The sequence below is a fragment of the Polyodon spathula genome, chromosome 48 (genome assembly GCF_017654505.1).
Source record: "Polyodon spathula isolate WHYD16114869_AA chromosome 48, ASM1765450v1, whole genome shotgun sequence".
Classification (NCBI taxonomy): domain Eukaryota; kingdom Metazoa; phylum Chordata; class Actinopteri; order Acipenseriformes; family Polyodontidae; genus Polyodon; species Polyodon spathula.
The window spans coordinates 1,581,717-1,607,749 of NC_054581.1; the positions used below are offsets into that span (position 1 = coordinate 1,581,717).

General features: G+C 49.3%; 1 protein-coding gene across 2 annotated transcripts; it reads left to right on the forward strand.

Annotated features, from left to right (window-relative positions):
* The first annotated feature begins 745 nt into the window (after window positions 1–745).
* On the forward strand, window positions 746–25,364 carry neurl4 (neuralized E3 ubiquitin protein ligase 4). 2 transcript variants are annotated; one of them, XM_041238208.1, is made up of 29 exons: window positions 746–929; window positions 3,324–3,759; window positions 4,543–4,608; window positions 4,888–5,165; window positions 5,742–5,853; window positions 6,746–6,834; window positions 7,092–7,164; window positions 7,909–8,179; window positions 9,216–9,397; window positions 10,213–10,298; window positions 10,984–11,146; window positions 11,553–11,754; window positions 11,944–12,020; window positions 12,504–12,582; window positions 13,404–13,579; window positions 13,966–14,094; window positions 14,623–14,768; window positions 14,970–15,179; window positions 15,654–15,752; window positions 17,116–17,259; window positions 17,377–17,541; window positions 18,084–18,242; window positions 18,635–18,814; window positions 19,408–19,501; window positions 19,679–19,786; window positions 20,423–20,567; window positions 21,391–21,503; window positions 21,670–21,829; window positions 22,489–25,364. In XM_041238208.1, the coding sequence occupies exons 1-29, from the start codon at window positions 765–767 to the stop codon at window positions 22,691–22,693; spliced, it is 4,512 nt and encodes a 1,503-aa protein (XP_041094142.1). In that variant the 5' UTR covers window positions 746–764; the 3' UTR covers window positions 22,694–25,364. The 2 variants fall into 2 exon arrangements, with proteins under 2 accessions (XP_041094142.1, XP_041094143.1); XM_041238209.1 differs by having other exon boundaries at window positions 7,915–8,179.
* Window positions 25,365–26,033: the final 669 nt, after the last annotated feature.

The window sequence follows — 26,033 nt, forward strand, 5'->3', positions numbered from 1 at the left end:
AAAAATCATTCGAGAGCTGTTATTGCTGAAAATTACAGATTTAATTTATATTAATAATATGGTGTATTACGCATTATATTTGCCGCAATTAAATACAGTTGAAAGCAAAATACTGAAGCTTAATTGACATCAGAATGGATTATGTAATTGTAAACACTTCTTCATTGCAGTTTAATTCATTAAGTAAACTGTAATTAATTAATACAGTCCTTTTTTTTAATTAATTTATTCAGAATTCACAATATTTACATCTGTCTGTTCTCGGCTGCCCAAAGCATAAATACGTGGGATATACACACAGGCGTTACACAAATAATCCATAAAACGGTTTATTTGACTTTTGAACTGGTAACATAACGCATTACTTTGCTGTTAACTTACTGAACAAAACCTGGACGATTTTAACTTAAAAAAAAAAAAAAAATTGTACTGGTTCTGACTGGAATTTAAGGTTGAAAACCGGGACAGTCTTAATTTTCACGGGAAAAAGTCAAACTAAAAATAAAATATTCTCCAGAAAAGAAAAAAAAAAAAAAAAAAACTTATCTTTGTATTTTTACCAGCGTGACGCAACTCCTAATTTCTTTATATTACTTGATAGTGGCTGAGAATTGCCACACTACCGTAAAGCGGGGTGGCCGTCCAGTCCCTCCCACCTGCATTCTGACCTCCTGCCGCCAAGCGGGGTGGCGCACGGGGCCTCTTCTACGAGGAGAGCGCTCGGGTCGCGACAGTGTCGCGAACGGTGGGCCGTGCCAGGGAAGATGGCTGCGGAGCTGCACCAGCGCAGCGGCAAGCTGATCAGCCTCACGAACTCGAACCGAACCGCGCAACGCAGCCAGCCCATCCAGGAGTTCAACCACGGGCTGGTGCTGAGCCGGGAGCCGCTGCGGGACGGGGACGTGTTCACCGTGCGCATCGACAGGAAGGTAAGCAGGAGAACCGCGGCTTGCAAGGCTGTGGAAGGAGGGGGGACCGGTGTGACGGGACTGGACCGGACCGGACCGGACCGGGCAGAGCTCGGGGGTCTTGGGATCATCGTGCAAAAACCACCGGCCGGCGAGCTGTTTTTAGATCTAGACTGTGTAACCTTGTGGTGTTGCTACGCGACCGTCGGGGGTTTAGGAGACAGATGCAGTCCTGAGCGTGTTTGTGTGTCCAGCGCTGCACGGTATTTAAATCGCCCTAATAGCGCACATTTTGGCATTTGTGCCTGAGCTATAGGTGCAAGTTGTCATCACTAGGGTGTCAGAATGTGTTGTCGTTCAATTATTGTGTGTGTGTGTGTGTGTGTGTGTGTGTGTGTGTGTGCGTGTTTGCGTTGTATCGTATGGGTTTTGAGGTCGAATAGTCATTAAAAATATGATAAAGTTGCCACGCAATACATTTCAGTGATACATTATCGCGCTCTCATTAACACACACACACACACACACATATATATGTATGTATGTACAATTATAACTGCAGTGCACAAAACCTGAAAGCATATGATTTTTTTTTTTTTTTTTTTAAAGGTTTATATTTTTTAAAAAAAATACATTTTATTTTCACGACTTTTCGGGCAAAACAAAAAGCCCTTTAACAAAAATAAATAAATAAATAATTCTGTGCGATGACGTCATGAGCGTCGACTCCCAGAGGTTCCAGAGTTCCCAGTTTGAATATAATGTATAAGCACCGCTGAAACAAAGCGTCCCAGCACCGCACTGTGCCAACAGGAGGAGTCGTGAGGCAATGCTCCTAACCTCAAAAAAACCAAACCACCTTTTCTTTATTGTGTAAACTGTAATGAGCGCAGAGCAGTGGCAGACTGTGTGCTGGACTCTACCTGCTGTTGCCTGGTGATGTGTGGCTGTGGTAACCGAACTAGCCACCACTACGCTGGTAGGAAGAGCTGGAGAGGGGTCCAATCACAAACTAAAAGACTGGAAACATTTTGCCAGCTAACTGGAAAAAGTATCACTTCTCCAGGCATATCACAGTGCGATCAAATCTCAGAGGACTCAAACAAACCTTTTCATCCCTGACCCTTTTAAAGGAAGCAGAGTTGAACGCTGCTCTGCGTGGCAGACCGGATGTTATTGATTCCGGTCCTGGCTTCCTTTTGCATGTAGTTGATCCAGTCGTTTTTATAAATTGTGCTCTGTAATACAATCCTGGTTATTTTTAAAGCCGTGATTGATCCAGTATTCACGTGTTTGGCCCTGCGCTATATAAATCAGTCAGTCACTTTATTTTCTATAGCGCCTTTCATAGTGGAGCGCCATCACAAAGCGCTTTACAAGATAGTGAGGATCAATGCAGATACATTAAATACAGTGAAATACAGGGCATAGCGCATTCAATGCAAACAGCATATAACACAATGCAGATACATTAAATACAGTGAAATACAGGGCAGAGCACACTCAATACAAACAGCATATAACACAATGCAGATACATTAAATACAGTGAAATACAGGGCAGAGCACACTCAATACAAACAGCGTATAACACAATGCAGATACATTAAATACAGTGAAATACAGGGCAGAGCACACTCAATACAAACAGCATATAACACAATGCAGATACATTAAATACAGTGAAATACAGGGCAGAGCACACTCAATACAAACAGCATATAACACAATGCAGATACATTAAATACAGTGAAATACAGGGCAGAGCGCATTCAATACAAACAGCATATAACACAATGCAGATACATTAAATACAGTGAAATACAGGGCAGAGCACACTCAATACAAACAGCATATAACACAATGCAGATACATTAAATACAGTGAAATACAGGGCAGAGCACACTCAATACAAACAGCATATAACACAATGCAGATACATTAAATACAGTGAAATACAGGGCAGAGCACACTCAATACAAACAGCATATAACACAATGCAGATACATTAAATACAGTGAAATACAGGGCAGAGCGCATTCAATACAAACAGCATATAACACAATGCAGATACATTAAATACAGTGAAATACAGGGCAGAGCGCATTCAATACAAACAGCATATAACACAATGCAGATACATTAAATACAGTGAAATACAGGGCAGAGCACAGTCAATACAAACAGCATATAACACAATGCAGATACATTAAATACAGTGAAATACAGGGCAGAGCACACTCAATACAAACAGCATATAACACAATGCAGATACATTAAATACAGTGAAATACAGGGCACAGCACACTCAATACAAACAGCAGAGCACAATGCAGATACATTATATACAGGCATAATGCACTGAATACAAGGCTAGGAGTGCTGTGTGTTGCTGACTTGCCTCTACGCTTTGCAGGTGAACTCGTGGAGCGGTTCCATTGAGATCGGGGTGACTGCTTTGGACCCGGCCTCGCTGGACTTCCCCAGCAGCGCCACGGGCCTCAAGGGGGGGTCGTGGGTGGTGTCGGGCTGCTCGGTCCTGCGGGACGGGCGCTCCATCCTGGAGGAGTACGGGAGAGACCTGGACCAGCTGGGGGAGGGGGACCGCGTGGGGATCCAGCGGACGGCGCAGGGGGAGCTGCATCTGTGGGTGAACAGCCAGGACTGCGGCGTGGCGGCTTTTGGACTGCCCTCCCGGGTGTGGGCAGTGGTGGATCTGTACGGGAAGTGCACCCAGATCACCGTGGAGTCTTGCGAGCCCCCCTCGGAGCAAGGGGGGGAGGGGGAGGAAGAGGAGGAGGAGGAGCAGAGGGAGGGGGCTGCATTACCAGCCCCCTCAGCGGAGGAGGAAGGTGAGAGACTGTTACCTAGAATTAAGATTGAGACATAATTAAAAAAAAAAACAAAGCAAACTGTGAACATAATTGAGATCTTTTATTTAACATCTTGCAATCAAAGACACTACAAAATAAGATTAATAAATAACTTTTTTTTTTTGTTTTTTTTTTTAAATACCTAACTTGCAGTTATATCATTCAGCAACACCTCTTTCTTTTGTAACTTTTCTGCATACTCACGGTCAATGCACGGGACAGAGACAGGGACAGAAGCAGGCAGACAGAGCTAATAAGATGCATTACTACAAGAGGTTGGAAGACAGAGGAAGAGGACAAGAGAGTCGGACAACCTCCAGATCTCGCGCCCCAAATAAAAAACGTGTTTCTTTATCTGCAACTTTGCACAAACAGAGTAACAGGAAATGTCGAGTGAGATGTTCTGGTTTTGCAGTACAGACTAAGCACAGCAGCATATAAAATAGAAAAAAACGAAACAAAAAAAAAACAAAAAATTTCTCTTAACAGCTGACTGCCTTGCACACGGTTTCACAGGCCCAGGCATGGAAATTTTGCAAATGAGCTTGATCAGCCTCAGTGTGTCTAGGTAACAAGCTCAGGTGTGTCTTATTATTAACCTCCCGGTAAAACCAGGAATGGATCAAACTGCTAGGCGACGGGAGTTCCATCCCTGCAGAACTGTTGGTAGCACTCATATCTGCCATTGAAGGAAGATAAGAGGTTAGGATATTGTTTGACCATTGTGTGTGTGTGACTGTGACTCTCTCTCTCCTCTCTTAGTACCAGCGTTGCTTCAGAGTCAAAGCCGTCCAGACAAACTCCCAAACAGCCTGGACACAGAGAATGGTGAGTCAGCTGTACGACAGGGTCACGAGAACGCAGTTAGGGTATAGGGTCGCTTAGCAATACACACTGACGCGATTTTGTCATTCTGGTAACGCAGAGCTAGGGAACGTGTTATGTTTTTTCACGGTAAAGCAAACTAACTGCCAGGTTCCTGAGCGTGTTCGCTTAGTTGTGATTGGCCAGTCGCTTTTGTTTGCGTTCTGCAAAGCACCCTGGGATGCAGGAACAGAGCTAGGTAAAAACTGGATTGGTTTGTAAGCAGTCTGTCTGTCTTTTTAGGCTTCACACAGCAGGAGCCGTCCAGTGTCGTGAACAACGCGATCCTGTCCGCGTGCGGGGGTGGCGGCGACAGCCGGGGAGCCCTGCTGGAGATTCCCGGGGGAGGGGGAGAGGGCGGGGTCACCACGAATGACGCCCTGCTGTTCCACGAGAAGTGTGGCACCCTCATCAAGATGAGCAATAACAACAAGACGGCAGAGCGGCGGCGCCCCCTGGACGAGTTCAACAACGGGGTGGTGATGACCAACCGGCCGCTGCGGGACAACGAGACGTTCGAGGTACCGTCGAGCGAGCCATTCAGGGGAGCCTCAGCACCCCACCCTTCCACAGGGAGCGTTGGCTCCGGCGCTGGGCTGGGGAGCCGAACGTCAGCAGGGGCGGTCTCTACAGCGCCCCCTACTGGCACACTGGCAAACGCAACACCTGCAGGGCTTGTCCTGCAGGGGCCGGTAGCTCACACGCGCCGCGGAGTGTGTCGAGAGGCGATTTGAGGGTCAGAGGACGCCTGCTGGTCTGTGGGGAGTTGCTGTATTAAAGAGTTCTAGTGGAAATCTTTCGTTGAATGTAGTCTCTATTGAAGACAACTGTAAGTGTTTGTCATTGAGTTATTATGTATTTGGCAGATGCCTTTGCCCAAGGAGACTCGCAAGTGTTACAGAGCAGTACAAGGTTCCAGTGCAAATCAATATTTAAATGCAGCCTAGTTTACAGTAAGCTGCTAAAACACATCAGCTTTCGGATGCTGTTGCATTTAGCGTTTCTGAATGGGCTGCAGGGTTCCGCAGTGAGTCGCGCAGCGGTTGCTTTGCGGGGTCCTCCTCCAGCGTCTCACCGTGTCTCCGTTTTGTCCTCAGATCCGGATTGACAAGCTGGTTGACAAGTGGTCAGGTTCGATAGAGATCGGAGTGACAACTCACAACCCTAATAACCTGGACTACCCCGCCACCATGACCAACCTCAGATCGGGTAGGCTTGGGGCATGGCTGCCTCGCCATCGGAGGACTATATAGATTCTCTCTTTTTTTTTTTTTTTAATGTCCACGCTAAGAATGTGCCGTTTTCCTATTTATTTTTTACCTTGTCATGCTGTTTGCAATAACTCTGAGTGATCTCTTATTGCAGTTATTGAAATTGTTTGCTTAATTATTAGTTTGAATTTGCAGTCTCACTTGGATCCAGCAGGTAAAATAACCCCAGAATTTAAAGGATTTAAATTTATTTATACAGTAATTTAACCCTTTGGGATCCAGAACTCATTTACAAGGGGGTCCTGTCAGCAAACACATACAGTAAAACCACACAAGGTCGCGTGTGGTGCTCTGTCACACGTGTTCAATATCAATTATCCATGCATGTAAACTTCTTGCTTTGAAATGTGGATGTTATTTAAATACAAGGTGAAATACACCTTGATCACATTTAGGCTGTATAACATGACACATGCATTCAGCACACATTTTAAAAGCCTCTGCTGCTGGCTCTGTGTGACTCTGCTGATAAACTCCTGTGTGTGACGCTGTCTCTGATCCCAGCCTCTGTGCCGTTGTTGTTAATCTCCTGCGTGTGGCGCTGTCTGATCCAAGCCACTGGCTCTGTGTGACGCTGCTGATAAACTCCTGTGTGTGGCGCTGTCTCTGATCCCAGCCTCTGTGCCGCTGCTGTTAATCTCCTGCGTGTGGCGCTGTGATCCCAGCCTCTGTGCCGCTGGCTCTGTGTGATGCTGCTGATAAACTCCTGTGTGTGGCGCTGTCTGATCCAAGCCGCTGGCTCTCTCCTCTGATGCTTATAAACTCCTTTGTGTGGCGCTGTCTCTGATCCCAGCCTCTGTGCCTCTGCTGTTAATCTCTCTCTGATTCAGGCACCATTATGATGAGTGGGTGTGGCATTCTCACCAACGGGAAGGGGACGCGCCGGGAATACTGCGAGTTCAGTCTGGATGAGCTGCAGGTGAGAGACGCTCCCAACGCAGGGAACACACGCTGAGCAAGTCAGTACATAGATCAGTGATATTAGCCGATAGACATTTTACATGGGTTTGCCACTCACTTGTAATTTCACATGTATTTAAAAGAAGGGCTTCTCTAATTGTGCTGACACTTGGTAAGGACATTCTTTAGCACAGAGAGTATCGCACTGTGTGAGAGTGTGTGTGTTGTGCTGGGTGAGCTGCCAGCGCTGAATCCCCCTCTCCTCTCCCTACGCAGGAAGGGGATCACATCGGCCTGGTGCGGAAAGTGGGCGGAGCGCTGCATTTCTGTATCAACGGCATCGACCAGGGTGAGCGAGCCGACTGTCCCTCGGTCCCTCCGTCTCCCTGCCCAGCACAGCAAGGTCGCCAGCCTTTCCACAACAGACTTTAAGTTAGGCCGTTTATTCTGCGCTTGTCAGGCGCGTCGGGTCCAATTTATTTTCACACACGCTGTTTAAATTTTTTTTTTTTTCAGAGTAAAACAGGTTGAAAAGGCACTGAATCGCAAAAGGACACTCAGTTCTGCATCTCCAGCCAAGCCCCACCCCTTGTTCGCTGTTCACATACCTCTTTATAGACGTGCATACTGATAAATCCTCTCCTGATCACTCGTTTTATCACCAGACTCCTCAACAATGCGATCCAAGTCATTATTTTATTCTGAGCGCTGGATGCAGAAGCAGCTCTCTCCTTTGTATAGGTCTGTGTTATCTCTCTGGTGCAGCTGCTAGCTCTGTTGCTCACACGCCCCTTTCGGCTTCACTGAAAGGTTTTGTCGGCTTTTTCCGGAGAAAAAACGACTAGAGACCAGCGCCTGACATGTTTTTGGTGACGTAGGGCAGGCTCCGACATCGGACTGGAAAGGGAAAATGTCGGACCTGGTCCGGCACAGGACCACAAGGGGTTAATAATTCTAAATGCCCCATTTATTGAGTGTTTGGTTGTTATGTATGAAGGCGTCGAGGGAGGCTTCCAGTTGACCACGCTTGTCGTGTTTACATTTCTTTTAAGGTTTTTCATAGTTCTGGGTTTGATCTCCCCTCCCCCCCCAGGTATAGCTGCCACTCAGACCCCCCCCACGGTGTACGGCGTGGTCGACCTCTACGGCATGGCAGTCAAGGTGACCATCGTCCACAACCACAACCACAGCGACCGGCTGAGGAGAAACAACGCCATCATGCGGGCGCTGTCCCCCGACGCGGGGCGGGGCCGCGGGGCGCTGCAGCCTGGGGCCGACCCCGACGGCGACCGGCTCCTCTTCCACCTCAACTGCGGCCAGAAAGCGGGCATCATCAACGAGGGCAGGACCGCGCTGCGGCCGCAGTGAGTCGCCAGTCTCTGGGTCTGGGAGAACAAACCTGAACCTGTTTTGTGTTAACAAGCAGTCTCTGTCACAAGTGCCGTGGCCCCTGCATTGTGAGCCTCTTGCTGCCAGTGCAGAATGGCCGGGCTGGGATACTTTCTCTTTTCATGCTGCGCATTTGAGTCTACCAGGGATAGGAATAAGACTCCCATTGCATAGCGGTTTCACCCATTCCAGGTTTTACCGGCAGCTTGATCAGCCACAGCGTGTGTCTAGGTAACAAGCTCAGGCGCGTCTTCTTGAACTCGTAGTAAAACCAGGAGTGGATCGAACTGCGCTGCAGCGGGAGCCTTATTTCCGTCCCGGTTTCAGGTGCGCAGTTGTGAAAGAAACGCACACGGGAGTTGAAAATGGGCTCGACCTGAGAGAGGGATTTGATTGGCTGCGATCCCTTTAGCCCAGGGGTCTCCAGTCCTGTTCCCGGAGGGCCGATGTCCCGTCTGGTCTTTGTTCCAACTGTACCCAAAATTACTTGGACCAGTTAAGCTTGTAATAAGCACCAAGGTCCAGTTAAGTTATTTAGGGTACAGCTGGAACAAAAAACAGCAGGGCCAGTGGCCCTCCAGGACCAGGATTGGAGACCGCTGCTAGCTCCTTGTGCCCCTCCCAGACCTAGTTGTAATTGCTGTGTAATTGATCCTGGGCACACCTGTGTAATTGTAATTGCTGTGTAATTGATCAATTCCAGTCGCCACCCCTTTCCAAGCTGAGTTGCTCACAGTGCCATGTCGGGTTTTACACTGAGAGAGCATTCTTCTCGGATTTTCAATCACTTTCAGTGACTCCCCTCGTTTCTTTGATAAACGTTCTCTAGTATGTTTGTGTGTTTGTACCTGTGATCGCTGCTGGGTAGAATACACCCAGACAACATGCTCGTGTGTGCAGCTATCTCGTTACCGCTTGGGGTAATTGTCAATGCAATTACTGTAATTGAACACAACAGAATTGGAATTGGAGTTTCAGCCAAACGTTTCACAGCCCCCGATCTCTCCGCAGTGCCACGGACGATTTCAACCACGGCGTGGTCCTGAGCGCCCGCCCCCTGCGCAGCAACGAGGTCTTCCAGGTGCGCATCGACAAGATGGTGGACAAGTGGGCGGGGTCGATCGAGATCGGAGTCACCACCCACAACCCCGCCTACCTGCAGCTGCCCTCGACCATGACCAACCTCCGCTCAGGTACTGCCCCCGTGATGCGAGACTCCCGCCCCTGCGGCTTCGCAACCAGGCTATAAAGCTGGGTTCTAGTGAGTCAAACAACGAGAGTCCTATTTCCAGCCCTGCATTGTCTCTGCAGTTTAACATCACTAGACTAGACTAGACTGGACTGGAGTTAATTTGCCACTGCAGTTTGACTGAACTGGAATTGCATTGCAGGGATGGGAATAACCCACTCCAGGTTTTACTACCAGCTTGATCAGCCCCAGTGTGTGCAGATAACGAGCTCAGGTGTGTCCGACTGAAAACTAGACGCAAAACCAGGAATGGATCAAACTGCAATAGGAGTCTTCTTTCCATCCCTGCCATGCACTTCCCGTTCAGTCGAACTGCAGTAGCTGTGTAATCCCAGTACAGTCTAGTCTAGGGATGTTAAATTGCAGTGACACTGCAGGGCTGGAAATATGACTCCTGTTTCGTAGTAGTTTAATGAGTAAGACACACCTGTGTTCGGTGCGCAGTAGTTCTCAACCCTGGTCCAGGGGACCCTAGTTTTCATTTAACTTCAGTAACTTCAGCTCTGCAGCTGTTTAAGAGCTGAAAACAATGACAAAGGTCTATAAGCTAATTATGAGTTAATTTCAGGGTCTAGTTCAGTAATTGAGAGCTCAGTTGGAATGAAAACCAGCAGCCACAGGGGGTCCCCAGGACCGGGATTGGGAACCTGCTGGTATAGTGAGCCTCTTGCCAGCTCGTCATTGGAAATGAGAATTTGTTCTCAGTTGAGTCATCTGGATAAATAAAGGGATTGATTGATTGACATTCCTGCTTTGCAGGTACTTGGATGATGACCGGGAACGGAGTCATGCACAACGGAACCACGATCCTGGACGAATACGGACACAACCTGGACCGCTTGAAGGTAAGCCCAGCACAGGAACCAGGATCACTAGACACAGCTGGAGATAGTCTTAGGACAGAGGGAAGGAGACTCTTCTTCACACAGAGAGTGGTGAGGGGATGGAATGGGTTACCTAGTCATGTTGCTGAAGGAGACTCTTCTTCACACAGAGAGTGGTGAGGGGATGGAATGGGTTACCTAGTCATGTTGTTGAAGGAGACTCTTCTTCACACAGAGAGTGGTGAGGGGATGGAATGGGTTCCCTGGCCGTGCTGTTGAGGCAGAATCACTGGGATCCTTTAAGACCCGACTTGACAATGTTCTGAGATCAGTCAGCTGCTCGGAACCAGACCAGCACTGATGGGGAACTGCCTCCTCTCATTTGTGAATTTCCTTATGTTCTGTAAGAAGGGGCTAGGTGACCTTGCAGGATAATTCACAAGTTTAAAGAATGGATTTTTCTCTTTTGGTAAAACGTCTGCGATATATAATCAGCCCTAATGTTTGCCTACCTGACTTCTGTGTATTTATTTACTATATTTTTCTCTGTTTTGCTGATTTGAAGGCACTAGCTGAAACGCTGCTCTGCTTGACTCTGTCTCTTCTAGTTTCAGTAACACTGATGAAGGCACTAGCCTCACTGTTGTCTGGTTGACTATGAGGTAGATTTTGATGGTGACTGCTCCTCTCCCTCCCCTCTCCCCAGGCGGGTGACACAGTGGGGGTGGTCCGGAAGGACGATGGCAGTCTGCACTTCTTTGTGAACGGAGTGGCTCAGGGTCCCGCTGCCTGGAACGTGCCCCCCAGCGTGTATGCCGTGGTGGATCTGTATGGGCAGGCAGCACAGGCTACCATCATGGATGACATGGGTAAGGGCTGGGAGCTACAGCACTGCATCGTACAACACAACACAGCACTGTGCAAAACCAGCCACTGAAACCACTGTGCAAAACCAGTCATCATTTAACATCATACAATCAAAGAAACTACAAAATGACATCACAAAAGTCTACCGGAAGCCATAATAGTAGTCCAGTAGTATTTCGTGTTCTGAAACGTGTCCGTTTTTCATTCAGTATCTGGAAAACTACAAAGCGGCATGTGATTCAATGTGTTAACATTGTTCAGCAGGTTTCATTCGACTGCATGAAGCACAGTGAGTTAATCCTATAGGGTGATGTGAAACTTTTGGCCAGAGCTGTATAAAGGGGAGAATTGTACATCTTTGCCATGTGACTGGTGTTGAAACACTAATACCTCCCCCTTCACTTCCAGCGGATCTGCCCCCCCTCCCCGACGACGTCTCCGAAGGCAACAACCAGCTGTCCCCCAGCAGCCCTTGCTCAGTGGTGTCAGCCAATGACCTTCGCTTCCATCATCTCCACGGCAGCAATGCTGTCATCACTAACGGGGGCCGGACCGCCCTGAGACAGAACTACAGGAGTGAGTTCAACGACGCCATCGTCATCTCCAACAGGTAGGGGGCGCTCCTGCGCTGGACAGCGCGTCACCGTTACTGCAGTGTTTGAAATGGGGGGGGGGGGGGTTGGGCGCTGTTGAGGGAGGTGGGCGGTTCTGCACAAGCGTGTAACGTTTTAATTAAAACCCGGAACTGGCGAGTTTTCAAACTTCGCGCTGACTGTCTCCTGTTCTTTTGCTTGGCCAGGTCCCTGCGGGACGGAGAGCTCTTTGAAATCGTGATTCAGAAGATGGTGGATCGCTGGTCTGGGTCTATCGAGGCTGGTGTGTGGAGTCTGGCTCCCCCTTTTATAGCATTGCATCACCCTATGGGATCAACTAATTGCGCTTCATACAGTCAAGTGAAACCTGCCGAAATAATGCGACGTTAGCATCTTGAATTGCACGCTGCTTGGGAGTATTCCCAGCTACTTCACGGCAAACTGACAAAAACGGGACGTTTCGAAATCTGACGTGAAATGCTACTGCCTGCTATTCTGGCTCCCAGTGGTCTGTTTGCGATATCGTTTTGTACTTTTTCTTTCATTGCATGATGTTAAAAAAACAAATTCTAGGTGATGCAATGTCTACATTTTTTTTAATTCCTGCAATTTTGGTAACATTTTCTGAAGTGTGTGTGTGTGTGTGTGTGTGTGTGTGCGCACGGAATGAGATCCTGAATATGATGTACTGTAATTTGGACAGAAATAGTGCATTGCGATTGGTTGATTTCTGACGTGTGATTTTTTTTTTTCTGTAATAATGCAGGAGTGACGGCGATCAGGCCAGGTGAGCTGGAGTTTCCCAACACCATGACTGACATCGACTATGACACCTGGATGCTCAGGTAACACTACAGTGCAGGAACGCTGAGCCATCGGCAAGAGACGGCAGTAGGGAGGGCTTAGGTTGGCAGGGGAATCCACGGCTGGCTGCACACCAGCGCCCCCTGTGGGTCTGCAGTGGAGCCCATCAGACAACCTAATTTTTTTTTTTTTAATCTATAAAAAAACAAGATACAGCAGCACCTCATAATTTATATCCTTTTACATACCCACCTGCATGATCGCCTCTGGGTGTGAGAATCTCAATTTCCGCTCTGTAATCGGCGATATAGAAACACAGTTGTGTGCGACAGTGTCGGACCGCTCTGTTTTAATGAAGCATCTGTACAGGTTTACCATGAGTGGCTCCTAGCACTGTTTCACGTGAGTTGCACGTTGTAGCTTATTAAATTAGGCGATCACTGGTTTGCCTGGTTTTGACACATTTTGCAGGATTTCCAGTGGTTTGATTTCATACGCACAGCAAATCAAAACTCCAGAAGCAACAGGGTGTTCTGTATAAGCCAATGCAACATGCATAAATTACTATTAATCAAATGTACATAGTACCTGCTGCATTAAGGGACCATACTGTGAATATATACCTTTGTAGTGCTTAGTACGAGAAATGTGACTGGGAATGGGGGGTTGGAGTGGGGGGAGTGGGGGGCTACCATTTCCTATGACCCCCTTGTAAATAGGCCAGTTATATCCTGTTCATCAAAAGCTTTACATAGTAGATCTTGCAAGTTCTTTGTAATTTTTCAAAAGCTGTCAATAGATAGATTATTGCGAGCGTCGGATCCTGAGCATCACTGTAAGATAGGCGCGTTGTTTTCCGCAGCGGCACGGCGATCATGCAGGACGGGAACACCATGCGCAACAACTACGGCTGCGACCTGGACTCCCTGACCACGGGCTCCCGGATCGGGATGATGCGCACGGCCACGGGAGACCTGCACTACTACATCAACGGAGTGGACCAGGGCGTGGCCTGCTCGGGGCTGCCCGCCGAGAAAGGTGAGCGCAGGGGCGGAGGTCAGGGGGGCTGCTGCTCCCATACTGTCGCTCTGATGTCTCTGAATCTGCCCCCGAGGGTCTCCCCTGGCAAAGGCACGGCCGCGTGGTGTGCAGGGGGGAGTCGCACAGTCAGGGGAGTGCAGGGGTCCCCGAGGGTCTCCCCTGGCAAAGGCACGGCCGCGTGGTGTGCAGGGGGGAGCCGCACAGTCAGGGGAGCGCAGGGGTCCCCGAGGGTCTCCCCTGGTAAAGGCACAGCCGCGTGGTGTGCAGGGGGAGTCATACAGTCTCCAAAACTGGCAATCATGGTTAAGTCTCCGAACCCTGTGTGTGTGTCACAGTGCCTCCTGCTGGTGAATCTGAAATATCTCTCTCTCCCCCCCACACAGAGGTGTTTGCGGTTATTGATCTGTACGGTCAGTGTGTCCAGGTGGCCATCACAAGTTCCTCTGGCCCTCTGGACAACAGTCTGTCCACCTGCAACATCACAGAGAAGAGCTTCCCCATTCACTCTCCAGGTACCATACTGACCTGAGCTAGCTGCATGAGAGGTGGGGGTGGGGTTTCTGAGAGTCCCTGGTTCACAGTGTGTGTGTGTTTCTGAGAGTCCCTGGTTCACAGTGTGTGTGTGTGTGTGTGTTTCTGAGAGTCCCTGGTTCACAGTGTGTGTGTGTGTGTGTGTGTGTTTCTGAGAGTCCCTGGTTCACAGTGTGTGTGTGTGTTTCTGAGAGTCCCTGGTTGTGTGTGTGTGTGTGTGTTTCTGAGAGTCCCTGGTTCACAGTGTGTGTGTGTGTTTCTGAGAATCCCTGGTTCACAGTGTGTGTGTGTGTTTCTGAGAGTCCCTGGTTCACAGTGTGTGTGTGTGTTTCTGAGAGTCCCTGGTTCACAGTGTGTGTGTGTGTTTCTGAGAGTCCCTGGTTCACAGTGTGTGTGTGTTTCTGAGAGTCCCTGGTTCACAGTGTGTGTGTGTTTCTGAGAGTCCCTGGTTCACAGTGTGTGTGTGTTTCTGAGAGTCCCTGGTTCACTGTCTCTCTCTCTCTTCCCAGTCCCGGGGGTGGCTCACCGGCTCCACAGTAAGCACGGGAAGAACGTGATGCTGCAGAGCGAGGGCTGCCAGGCTGTGCGAGGGGGTGGATACTCACACGGCATCGTCTTCAGCATCAAGGAGCTCAAATCAGACGAGCTCTTCGAGGTAAATCAGTGACACACACACACACAGCGGGGCTAGTGTGAGTTTCTAACCCTGCTGAAACTCCTGGCTCCTGATCATTGCAATATTAATAATAATAACAGACTTCATTGAGGGGAGTTCTGAATCCTAGGACTGGGTGCAGCAGGGCTAGTGTGGGTTTGTAACACATGTTTTAAGCTTGACTGCTATCTCTGTCTCCAGGTGAAGATCGATGAGGTGGACGAGAGGTGGTCAGGCTCTCTCCACATCGGACTGACCACCCTGCAGCCGGCGGACATCCCCTGCACCAGCCTGTCCGCATGTCTGCTTGACCTCCGCACAAAGGTCACCTGGCTGGTCACGGGCTCAGAGGTCCGGCGGAACGGAATCCTGCAGAAACAGAACTACGGCTGCTCCCTGGATCGACTGAGGGTGAGAACAACCGCTAGAGCGCTCTGCAGTGTGGAGAGTGGAGTTCTCTTTCCTATACCGCTAGAGCGCTCTGCAGTGTGGAGAGTGGAGTTCTCTTTCCTATACCGCTAGAGCGCTCTGCAGTGTGGAGAGTGGAGTTCTCTTTCCTATACCGCTAGAGCGCTCTGCAGTGTGGAGAGTGGAGTTCTCTTTCCTATCCTGCTAGAGCGCTCTGCAGTGTGGAGAGTGGAGTTCTCTTTCCTATCCTGCTAGAGCGCTCTGCAGTGTGGAGAGTGGAGTTCTCTTTCCTATGCCGCTAGATCGCTCTGCAGCGTGGAGAGTGGAGTTCTCTTTCCTATCCTGCTAGAGCGCTCTGCAGTGTGGAGAGTGGAGTTCTCTTTCCTATCCTGCTAGAGCGCTCTGCAGTGTGGAGTGAAGGGAGTTCTCTACCCTGTTCTCTCTGAAGGTGGCTGATTGATCTCTGTGTCTCTGTAGGTAGGGAATCGTGTTGGTGTGAAACGCTGCAGTGACGACTCCATGCACATCCTGATTGACGGAGAGGACATGGGCCCAGCTGCCACTGCAGTAGCCAAGGTAACAGCCAGCTAGAGTCCAGAGCCAGCCAATTTTAGGATTTAGACATCTTTTCAAGAAATATATACATGAACATAATTTTAATCTTTTATTTAACATTGTGTAATTCAAGAAACTACAAAATGATCTTGCAAAAGTCTATACCAGAAGCAATAATAGTTGTCCAGTAGTGTTTCATGTTAGATTTTGAAATGTCACATTTTTTCCTTTATTCTTTATGTATGTGGAAAACTACGCAGCGGTGTGTGATTCAATATCTTAGTTATTCAGCAGGTTTCGTTCGACTTTATGAAGCAGAATCAGCTCATTCTGTATAGAGGGATGATGCAAAACTTTTGACCAGAGCTATTGACTTTTACTTTGTGTCAATGTAACCCAAGAGTTATTTTTATAAAATATATAGTTGCATGATTGTATTGTGTCATTTAGTTTGTGATGATGTGAGAATGAGTACGCAGTGCTGTGTGTCCACACCCTGATCCCTGCCTGTGTGTTTCAGAATGAGTACGCAGTGCTGTGTCTCCATACGCTGATCCCTGCCTGTGTGTTTCAGAATGAGTACGCAGTGCTGTGTCTCCACACGCTGATCCCTGCCTGTGTGTTTCAGAATGAGTACGCAGTGCTGTGTCTCCACACGCTGATCCCTGCCTGTGTGTTTCAGAATGAGTACGCAGTGCTGTGTCTCCACACCCTGATCCCTGCCTGTGTGTTTCAGAATGAGTACGCAGTGCTGTGTCTCCACACGCTGATCCCTGCCTGTGTGTTTCAGAATGTGTACGCAGTGCTGTGTCTCCACACGCTGATCCCTGCCTGTGTGTTTCAGAATGAGTACGCAGTGCTGTGTCTCCACACGCTGATCCCTGCCTGTGTGTTTCAGAATGTGTACGCAGTGCTGTGTCTCCACACGCTGATCCCTGCCTGTGTGTTTCAGAATGTGTACGCAGTGCTGTGTCTCCACACCCTGATCCCTGCCTGTGTGTTTCAGAATGAGTACGCAGTGCTGTGTCTCCACACGCTGATCCCTGCCTGTGTGTTTCAGAATGAGTATGCAGTGCTGTGTCTCCACACCCTGATCCCTGCCTGTGTGTTTCAGAATGAGTACGCAGTGCTGTGTCTCCACACGCTGATCCCTGCCTGTGTGTTTCAGAATGAGTACGCAGTGCTGTGTCTCCACACCCTGATCCCTGCCTGTGTGTTTCAGAATGAGTACGCAGTGCTGTGTCTCCACACGCTGATCCCTGCCTGTGTGTTTCAGAATGAGTACGCAGTGCTGTGTCTCCACACGCTGATCCCTGCCTGTGTGTTTCAGAATGAGTATGCAGTGGTGTGTCTCCACACGCTGATCCCTGCCTGTGTGTTTCAGAATGTGTACGCAGTGGTTGACCTGTACGGTCGAGTGACAGCGGTATCTGTCGTCAGCTCCACTGTTCTGGACGAGGCTGAGAGCACCAAGGTCCCCTCCCTGTCTTCAGAGGTGTGCAGCGAGGAGGAAGAGGAACCCACTCCGGTGAGATGGGAAGGGGACTGGGGAGCAGAGGGAATTAACTCCTTGTTATATTCTAAAACTGTTCATTTTAAATGTTTAAGAGAATCTGCTCTGACTGTCTGTCTGTCTCGCTCTCAGTGTGAGAACGAGGCTCCCCTGGTTCCCACCGCAATGCAGTTTCTGGAGAATCATGGGAAGAACATCCTGTTGTCCAATCAGAACCTGACAGCCACCCGCGTCTCCAGCTACAACCAGGGCCTGCTGGTCACGAACCAGCCCCTCCCCCGACAGCAGCTCTTCCAGGTCAGAGTTCAGCCCCGAAATGCAGCTCGCCCACAATCCTTTGCAGCTTCCCTGGCTGCTGGGAAAATGAGCCTGTTCCATGTTTTTATCAATGACCCCACCACACGCTCCGAGACCTTAACCCTGACCCCACCACACGCTCCGAGACCTTAACCCTGACCCCACCACACGCTCCGAGACCTTGTAGTCTGTACACTGTTCTGTGATTCACCTGCTGCTGAGGTCATCATGCGTTTGCTTGTTAATCTTCTATGTACCCTTATTTTTATATTGTTCCCCATATGAAGTCATCATGCAGGAAAGGGTTAAATATTTAAATGTTAAAACTATTAACATCCCTGTTGTGTGTGTGTCTATACCTGTGTGTGTGTGCCTATACCTGGGTTTGTGTGTGTGTGTGCCTATACCTGGGTGTGTGTGTGTTTGTACCTGTGTGTCTGTACCTGTGTGTGTGTGTGTGTGTGTGTGTCTGTACCTGTGTGTGTGTGTGTGTGCGTGTGTCTGTGCGTGTGTCTGTACCTGTGTGTGTGTGATGTCCGCAGGTGCAGATTGATCGCTTGAACCCCACGTGGACCTCCTCCTTGTCTCTGGGAGTGATTGGCAGCTGTCTGCAGAGGAGCAGCTTCCCCTCCACTGCCTGCTGCCTCAAGCGCTCGTCCTGGCTGCTGCAGAGAGGCTGCGTCTTCCACAACTCGCTCAAGGTGAGCCCCGCCGGCACCCTTACACGGCATTACCATTGGGCACTTCCACTGGGCTTTGCCCAGGCACATAACGTGCATTTACCCTGGTTTTTACTTCTCTGTGCTTCACAATGCTTCCCTGTGCTTTACCACACCTCTCTGTGCTTTACAATGCTTTACCATGGTTGCACTGTGCATTATTACTCTTTGCTGTGCTTTTGCTATGGGAAACTCTTATAAGGGTTAGTTTACCTTGGTTTTTAATATGCTTTACCAGACCTCTCTGTGCTTTACAAGGCTTAGCTGTGCTGTACAATGTGTTATAAAGCACAGAGAGGTGTGGTGAAGATTACAAGCGTTGCAAAGTTGTGGCTGATATTTTTTTCAGCCCTTCTCTCTCTCCCTCCCTCCAGATCTGTGACAACTACGGCCCCAACTTGGACACGTGTCCCGAGGGGACGGTGCTGGGGCTGCTTGTGGACGCCAACAGCTGCCTGCACCTGTACGTGAACGGCATGGACCAGGGGGTGGCGGCCCAAGACATCCCCAGCCCCTGCTTCCCTCTGCTGGATCTGTATGGCCAGTGTGAGCAGGTAGCGTGGAGCTCGGACCGCAGAAGCAAGGCGAAGCCCATCCAGAACTGAAGGGCTGAATAAATTCGATGACAAACGTTTCCACTAGAGGTCTTCTTCCATGACTTTGTCGTTCACGGATCAGGGAGGCAAAACCGGCAGGGACTGTTTCTCCTCCTCATCGCTCTGCAGGCGTCCAGTGAGCTCGGAGCGGACACCTGCAGGGCCGGCCCTTGTCCTCCAGGGGGCGGTAGCTCGCTGATGTCCGCTCTGGAGCTCCTGGGTGTGGAAGAGGAAGCTGGCTTGGGATCGGAGGATGGCCCTGCTGAGCCTTTGGGTCTCCTGAGCAGCTGTGGGGGGGGGATAATTTGAAATTCTAAATTGGGTGAGAAAGTGTGGGGTAAATAACCAAGCAGTCTAAAGAAAAAAAAGACCTCTTATCGAAACGTTTGCCCCACAAATCAACCTTCAAACAGTACATAACCTGTAACTGGAAAAATCCTTTGACAGAAATGTGTAGTTTATATTCAAAGAAACACTATTGACTTCAGTGTAAACATTCCCTCTGTAACCCTGAGTAACTCCATCCCACGGTTGTTCTGTTGCCCCGGCAGGTTACCATAGTTACCAACGATGTTCCAGCAGTGGGCGGAGACAGCTGCAACCCCCGTTGCCAAGGTGACATGGAGAAGGCAGACATGGTAGATGGTGAGTTCTGAACCAGTAGCTCTGGCTGTCATTCTGTCTGTATCTCTCTCTCTATAGTTATGTCTGTGTATCTGGCTGTCTGTCTTTATATAGTTGTCTATATATTTTGGGATAACGGAGGTGTTTGGAGAATCTTGCAGTAATGTGCTGTGTCTGTCTGTCTGTGTGTGTGTCCAGGTATCAAGGAGAGTGTGTGCTGGACCCCTCCTCTTGAGGTGAACCCCATGAAAACGTGTGAATACCAGGTGCTGTGCAGCCGCTTCAAAGAGCTGCTCACTCTGCCAGGTCAGTCAGCCCCTGCTCCGCCCCCCTGCTCACCCTGCTGGGTCTGCCCCGCCCCCTGCTAGGTCAGTCATCCCCGCCCCATCCTCCCCTCTGCCGGGTGAGTCAGCTCCTCCCCCTGCTCACTCTGCCGGGTCAGTCAGCTCCTCCCCCTGCTCACTCTGCCGGGTCAGTCAGCTCCTCCCCCTGCTCACTCTGCCGGGTCAGTCAGTCAGTCAGCCCTGCCCCACCCTCACTCTGCTGGGTCAGTAAGCCCCGCCCCCTGCTCACCCTGCTGGGTCTGCCCCGCCCCCTGCTAGGTCAGTCAGCCCTGCCCTCTGCTCACCCTGCTGGGTCTGCCCCACCCCCTGCTAGGTCAGTAAGCCCCGCCCCCTGCTCATCTCCATCACCAGGCTTTCCCTCATTGTCTCATCCTGCAGCAGCCAGAAAATGTGAACAATGAAAACGAGAAAACAGTACATACATGACTTTACAATTGTCTCTCACTCCTGATCCCAGATTCTTAACACCTCCCTCTCTCTCTGTATCCCTCTCTCTCTTACCCTTTTCACTATCTCTTTCCCCTCTAAATCCTCCTGCACTTCTCTCTCTCTCTCTCTCTCCCCCCCTGCTTCCGTCTCTCGCCCCTCTCCGTTACAGACGGGTACTTCAGTGAAGACCCCAAGGCTAACCTGTGCTACTGTGAGTCGTGCCACAAGCTGCGCGGAGACGAGGCTTACTACAAGAGAGGGGAGCCCCCCCGGGACTACGCTGCGCCCTTCGGCTGGTGCTGCTTCTCTCTGAGGTGCCGAGACCCTGCTAACCTGAGCGGGAGGAGAGTGCATTCAGAGCTGCAGCTTAAAAACACGCTCATCCTTCATTCAAGAGCCACTTGAACTGTGCTGTGCTGTGCATGAAGTATCGTGTCAGGGGTGTGCATCGTTTGTACCGTGACACGAGACCAAAAGCACAGTGGAGGTCCATGCAAGAGGTTTTGAATGAAGAATAAGTGCGTTTTTATAGCTGAATATCAACTAGGGCTGCAGGAAGCCCTAGTTTTACTGTTCCTAGTGAAGCAAGTGCAGAAACAGCTGCTTCGTGTTTGTGACAATCGCTGCTTGTCTCGCTCTGTGGAGAACAGCGATCCACGCAGACCAGAGCCGCTGTTTCCGCCCTCGTTTGATCCGAGCGCTCGGTCCGCGCAGCTGTGTACACGCTCTCCCTGTCTCCCCGTATCATTTCATCTCTTTAGACACCATGCAGTTTGCCCGTGGGGACCGTCGCTTGTGTCGTGATGCCCATCGTCTTGCGACTGGCGTGTTGTGATGCGTCCCGCGACATACGTGCGTAGCCACACCCCCTGCTGCTCAGTGTGTTTCGATGAGTTCCGTTTCTTTAGTTTTCTAAGCTAAAGAGATTGAATTCCTTTAACCTTTCCTCGTAGCTCATTGCTAACTCTTTTGAATGAACTGGTTTGTAGTTTCCGAGTCGTCGCCCCCAATCCCCAAGCTGGCTTTGGCTTAGATTGCAGCCCAGTGTAAATCCGTAGAGGTCGGGGTTTGGAAGCCACTGTTGCCAGCGAGTGGGCGAATGAGGGTCTGACTGCAGCTGTGTGTCTGCTGTTGCAGGGTTAACCCACGCTGTGATGTGGCCAACACCTTCAAGAAGTGGCACATGGCGTACCATGGAACAAGCGTGGGGGAGCTGCGCAGGACCCTGGACCAGAGCGAGCTCGTCACAGGTGGGCACGGCGACACGGGGGGGGGGGGTTGCATTATTTAGTCCCTGTCTAGCGCTAACCCGGGTTTGTGAAACCAGCCTTTTAGTGTTATTCGCACGTGGATTTAACCCCCTTACCTTTTCCTTGCCTCTCTTCCTCCTCTCCATCTCTCCTCTCTCGCTCACAGACGGTGCATCAGTCTTCTCTGCAGCGCAGACCAAGGGTGACGTGCAGAACGGTTACAGCGAGCCAGAGGAGAACAGCGCCCCCGAGAGAGAGGAGGTGAAAGTGCGGCTCTCCCCGACCATGCGCTACTCCGGTCTGGACAACTTTGCCCCCAAAATGCAGTGAGTCACCCCAAAAAACACCCTAGCTCTATGGCTGTCTGTCTCTGTGTGTATCTATCTTTTTCTGTATCTCTCTGTGTGTGTGTATGTGTGTCTCTCTCTTTCTCTCTGTGTCTCTAGTGTTTATAAGCAGATGTCTAGCACTGAACTGAGTTAAAGAAAGTTTGTCAGCCTCCATATCCTTACCTTCAGGAAATCTGTCACACCTGCTGTCCCCTGATTGCCCAGCAGTATCTTCTGCCTCGTGTTACTGGCTTTGAAAGCATGTCAGTCAATAGGGGGGGAAAGCAGCTGGTTGTAAAAAAAAAATATATATATATAATATATAAAATTCGCAATTTCCTGGAAGGCAAGACTAGCAAACCTGATAACTTTCTTTTGTCTCTCAAGGCAGCAGACATATTAAAATAATCGCAACTACATCTGTGAGACCTGGGTTGCTAATGCAATGATGGAGACGAGATTGCTATTGCACAGTGGTTGTACCCATTCTAGGTGTTGTGGGTAACAAGCTCCAGTGCGTGTAAAACCAGGATCGCTATCCAACAGGAACCTTATGTCCAATCCTGTAATGGAAATGCACAAGAGGGTTCTGGAAGTATGTGATTGGCTGGCTCCCACCCCCTGTCTCACTCCTCCTCTCTCCCTCTCTCTCTCAGATTCAGGGACCCCCGCTCTCTGCGCTTGCACCATGCCCAGGTAGCCCTGCAGGTGTGTGTGCGTCCCGGCTCCTACAAGATCGGGGCGCAGAGCCTGGGGCTGAGCGAGGCCCTGGACCCCCGATTCAGCAACAGCGAGATCGAGTGGATCAGCAAGGAGAAGGGGAGCACCCTGCTGTACGGGCTCCTGATCAGGATAGAGTAGGGGAGGGAAGGAGGAGGGCGTAGGGGGGGAGCTTCAGAAACATCGAGACTGTGTGAAGCCCTAATCTGGAGAGAGGCACGGACTCACTTCTTCAGCACTGATATACAGACAGCTCTTGGAGCAGTGAGACAGAGAGGGGAGCTGTGGATCTCAAACTTCAGGAACATCAAGATGGATCTGGAGAGAGGCACGGACTCGCATACATCGAGAAGGACCACCAAGGAGAATCGAGTCATCTAGAGCGAGGGAGGAGGGAAGCGAGAGGCTTGGGCTCCAGTACTGTCCTGTAGAGCCAGCTCACGGAGCAGAGATCTGAAACCACATCAAGTGTTTGACCTGTGACTACATTTTTTAATTGAACTTCAATTACAGCAGCTAGCGAAGCAGAGCACTGTCTGCAGAAGGATTTGAAAAATAGCCAGCGCTGTGCTTGTCCCTCTCTCTCCGACATCCCAGTTATTTTGGGGAACTAAAATTCCTCCAAATGATTTAAATAAAACTGATGATATATATATTTTTTTTTTTTTTTTTTGGAAATGCACAAATTAATAGTAACACTTTAGAATTCTTTTTTAAAAAATGAATAAATGCAAAGTCTAGATGTGCAAACTTTGGGACAAACTCTGTACGCCTTTGTTTTGGAGTTTGTCGATGGAGAGGGGAGGCAAGAGGAATGACGATTCGTGAAATTCAATCATACAGAACTATAAACTGGTACACCCAGACATGTTAAAGGAAGCTTTGAAAATTCACTGATGGACGTTTTAAAAGTGTGTTTCAGTGTCTTGGTCAATGGTCTTGTATCGTTAGATGATGCGGTCTCCCCTATGCTAAAGCCTGTAGGATCTCTTCAGAGTCTCATAATGGGATGCTGGCTTGTGATGCATTATACTTTTGCAGAGGTGTGAATGGTCTTGTTGCAGGTGGTCAAGCGGGCGTTGGGACGTTGAATTAGAAGTTGGGAATTGATAAAAATAAATAAAATAAAATATATAAATAAATAATAAAGAATTGGAAATTGATTTGAACCCCAACCCTGACGCTTTCAGAAATTGTCCCCACCCCTTTCGGCGGCTTATTAACCAATCGGCTGCTTCCCCTATTGACCGACACGCTTTCAAGCCAGTAACGTGACTCAGGAGACGCTGCTGTAGGGTATAGAAACTGAGACCCTGGTGTTAGATCTGGTATTAAAATGAGAATGTGTGTTTCTTTCAAAACTCCACACTTGAACGATCTAGAAAGTAGAAGGAATGATTTTTAGTAGAGTAGGCTTTATTGGGGATCAGTAAGTTTATCACATGGGGAGTGGAGCCCACATCTTCCAGTTACACAGGTCTGTGAATTCAATCGTCAGAGCTGAAAGTAAACGGTACAAATGCACTCGGAGGGGTTGACTTCTTACATATCCTTTTCAGTTCGCGCTCGGAGCTTGGTGAAGCAGTTTCGTGAACCAAGATTCTCGATTTTGAAGGATAACGTTTTTGATTTGTTTTATTAACACGGGGCCGGTTTCACAAAGCACCAGAAGCCAAGATTTGAAGATCGATAAAGTTCAGTAGAAATCCACTCGTTTGGTCTAAAGGGTGAAAGTGTTAGTTTTTTCATTTTATTTTTTATGAAAGTTCATTTGGCTGACTGCTACCTGGAGCTGTTTTGTGAAACCAGCCTTTTTTGTTTTTGTCTCCCCTGCACCCCAGTCTCAGTTTTGAGCTCCAAGAGGAGGCGTTTTTATATTGCCCTGCATGGCTTCGCCACCACCCCCTCCCCCATCACCCTAAATTCAGCTCCAGGAGCCCTTTCAGATGCCCCTGTCATGTGACACCAAGGCTAGTTTCATGTTGGTTTCAATCAAACAGGCCTTGGATTAATCTGTGGCAATCGACACAACTGATTAAAATACAGAACACCAAGCCGTGCCAAAAGAAACCTGAAATCCTGTGAGAGGATTTTGAAAGAGGCTGATCGTGCAGGGCAGTGAATACACGTCAGGGGAACACTGGAGGTCCTCGAACGGATTTCTAAACAAACCCGCCATGCAGACTGGGGCTGGTGTTGGAGATTGGACTGGACTGCAGATGGAAGTGATCCCAGTTTCATTTTGAGATGAGGGTGGACCTTTCCCCCCCCCCCCCCCCCCCCCCCCCCCCAGATTGGTTTCGTGGCTTGAGATTCTCTTTAGTATTGTGACAGTACCACCGAATCAGTTAAAAATGGTGGTTCTGTTTCTTCACAGCCAGGGCTTGCCCCGACCCCCCTATGCGATCGGTGAATAGCTTGCATGCGTCAGAGTTCCGCACCCTCCCTGTCACATGACACTGGTGTCCAGTGCACTTGGCTTCACCACACAGGTCGATGGCCTCGCTCCCCCTCCTCCTCCCCATCCCCATCCCCCTCCCCATCAAGTTCAGACTACTTCTGATGCACTGATTTAGTTCTAGAATACCATCCGGGCCCAAGGAGCTTCTGGGAAATGTAGTCCATTTCAGTGACCTTCTGGGAAATGGAGTCAGTCCCCCTGAGATTGTGGTTTGGTGGGCTCCGTCCCCCCCACAGTCACAGAAATTGAGTCTCTCGGAGGCTTCTGGGTACAAGGCAGGTGCCAGTATGTGTTGTAATTTATTTATTAAACAAACAAGTTTTAAATGTGACTTTTTTTTTTGGGGGGGGGGGGGGGGGTAACTTTTTCATTTCATTTTTTTTTTTTTTTTTTTTTTTTGTTGTTGTACAGATATGAGTCATATCTTCCTAATTTGTAAAGAACAAAGAAAGAGATGCACATTGTATAAAACCAGACGGTCGTCTGTCTCTTTATTTTTCGGTAAACCTAGATCTATCTCGTAGAGAGAAAGCGTTCCCGCAGGTACAGAGCGCAGTGTCGCCCTCTTGCCATGCTTCACCATGCAGTCGCTGCTTGTAATGTTTTGCTGTTTCTTTACTGTTAAAGTCAGAAATCCACAGGCAAAGCTGGCCGTTTCTCCTGTAGGAGGTGCTGGGGGAGAGGCGAAAGGTCATTGTCGCATGATTTGAATGGACAAGCTCAAAGGAAGCTCCTATCCAGGTGAAGGCAAGCACAACAAGGGTTATTAGTAGGGTCACTCTCCCATCGGTGCGCTCTGCCTCCTAATCGGCATGAAAGGGCACACTAGACCAGTGGTACTCAATCCTGACCCTCGAGATCCACTCCAGGTTTTTATTCCAACCAGGCTCTAATGTAGTTAACTGAACCTGCTGAGAGGAAATTGACTCATTTAGGACCTGGTTGGAATAAAGACCTGGACTGGAATACATCTTGAGGGGCCAGAGTTGAGTAGCACTGCCCTAGACGCTGCCTTTTATC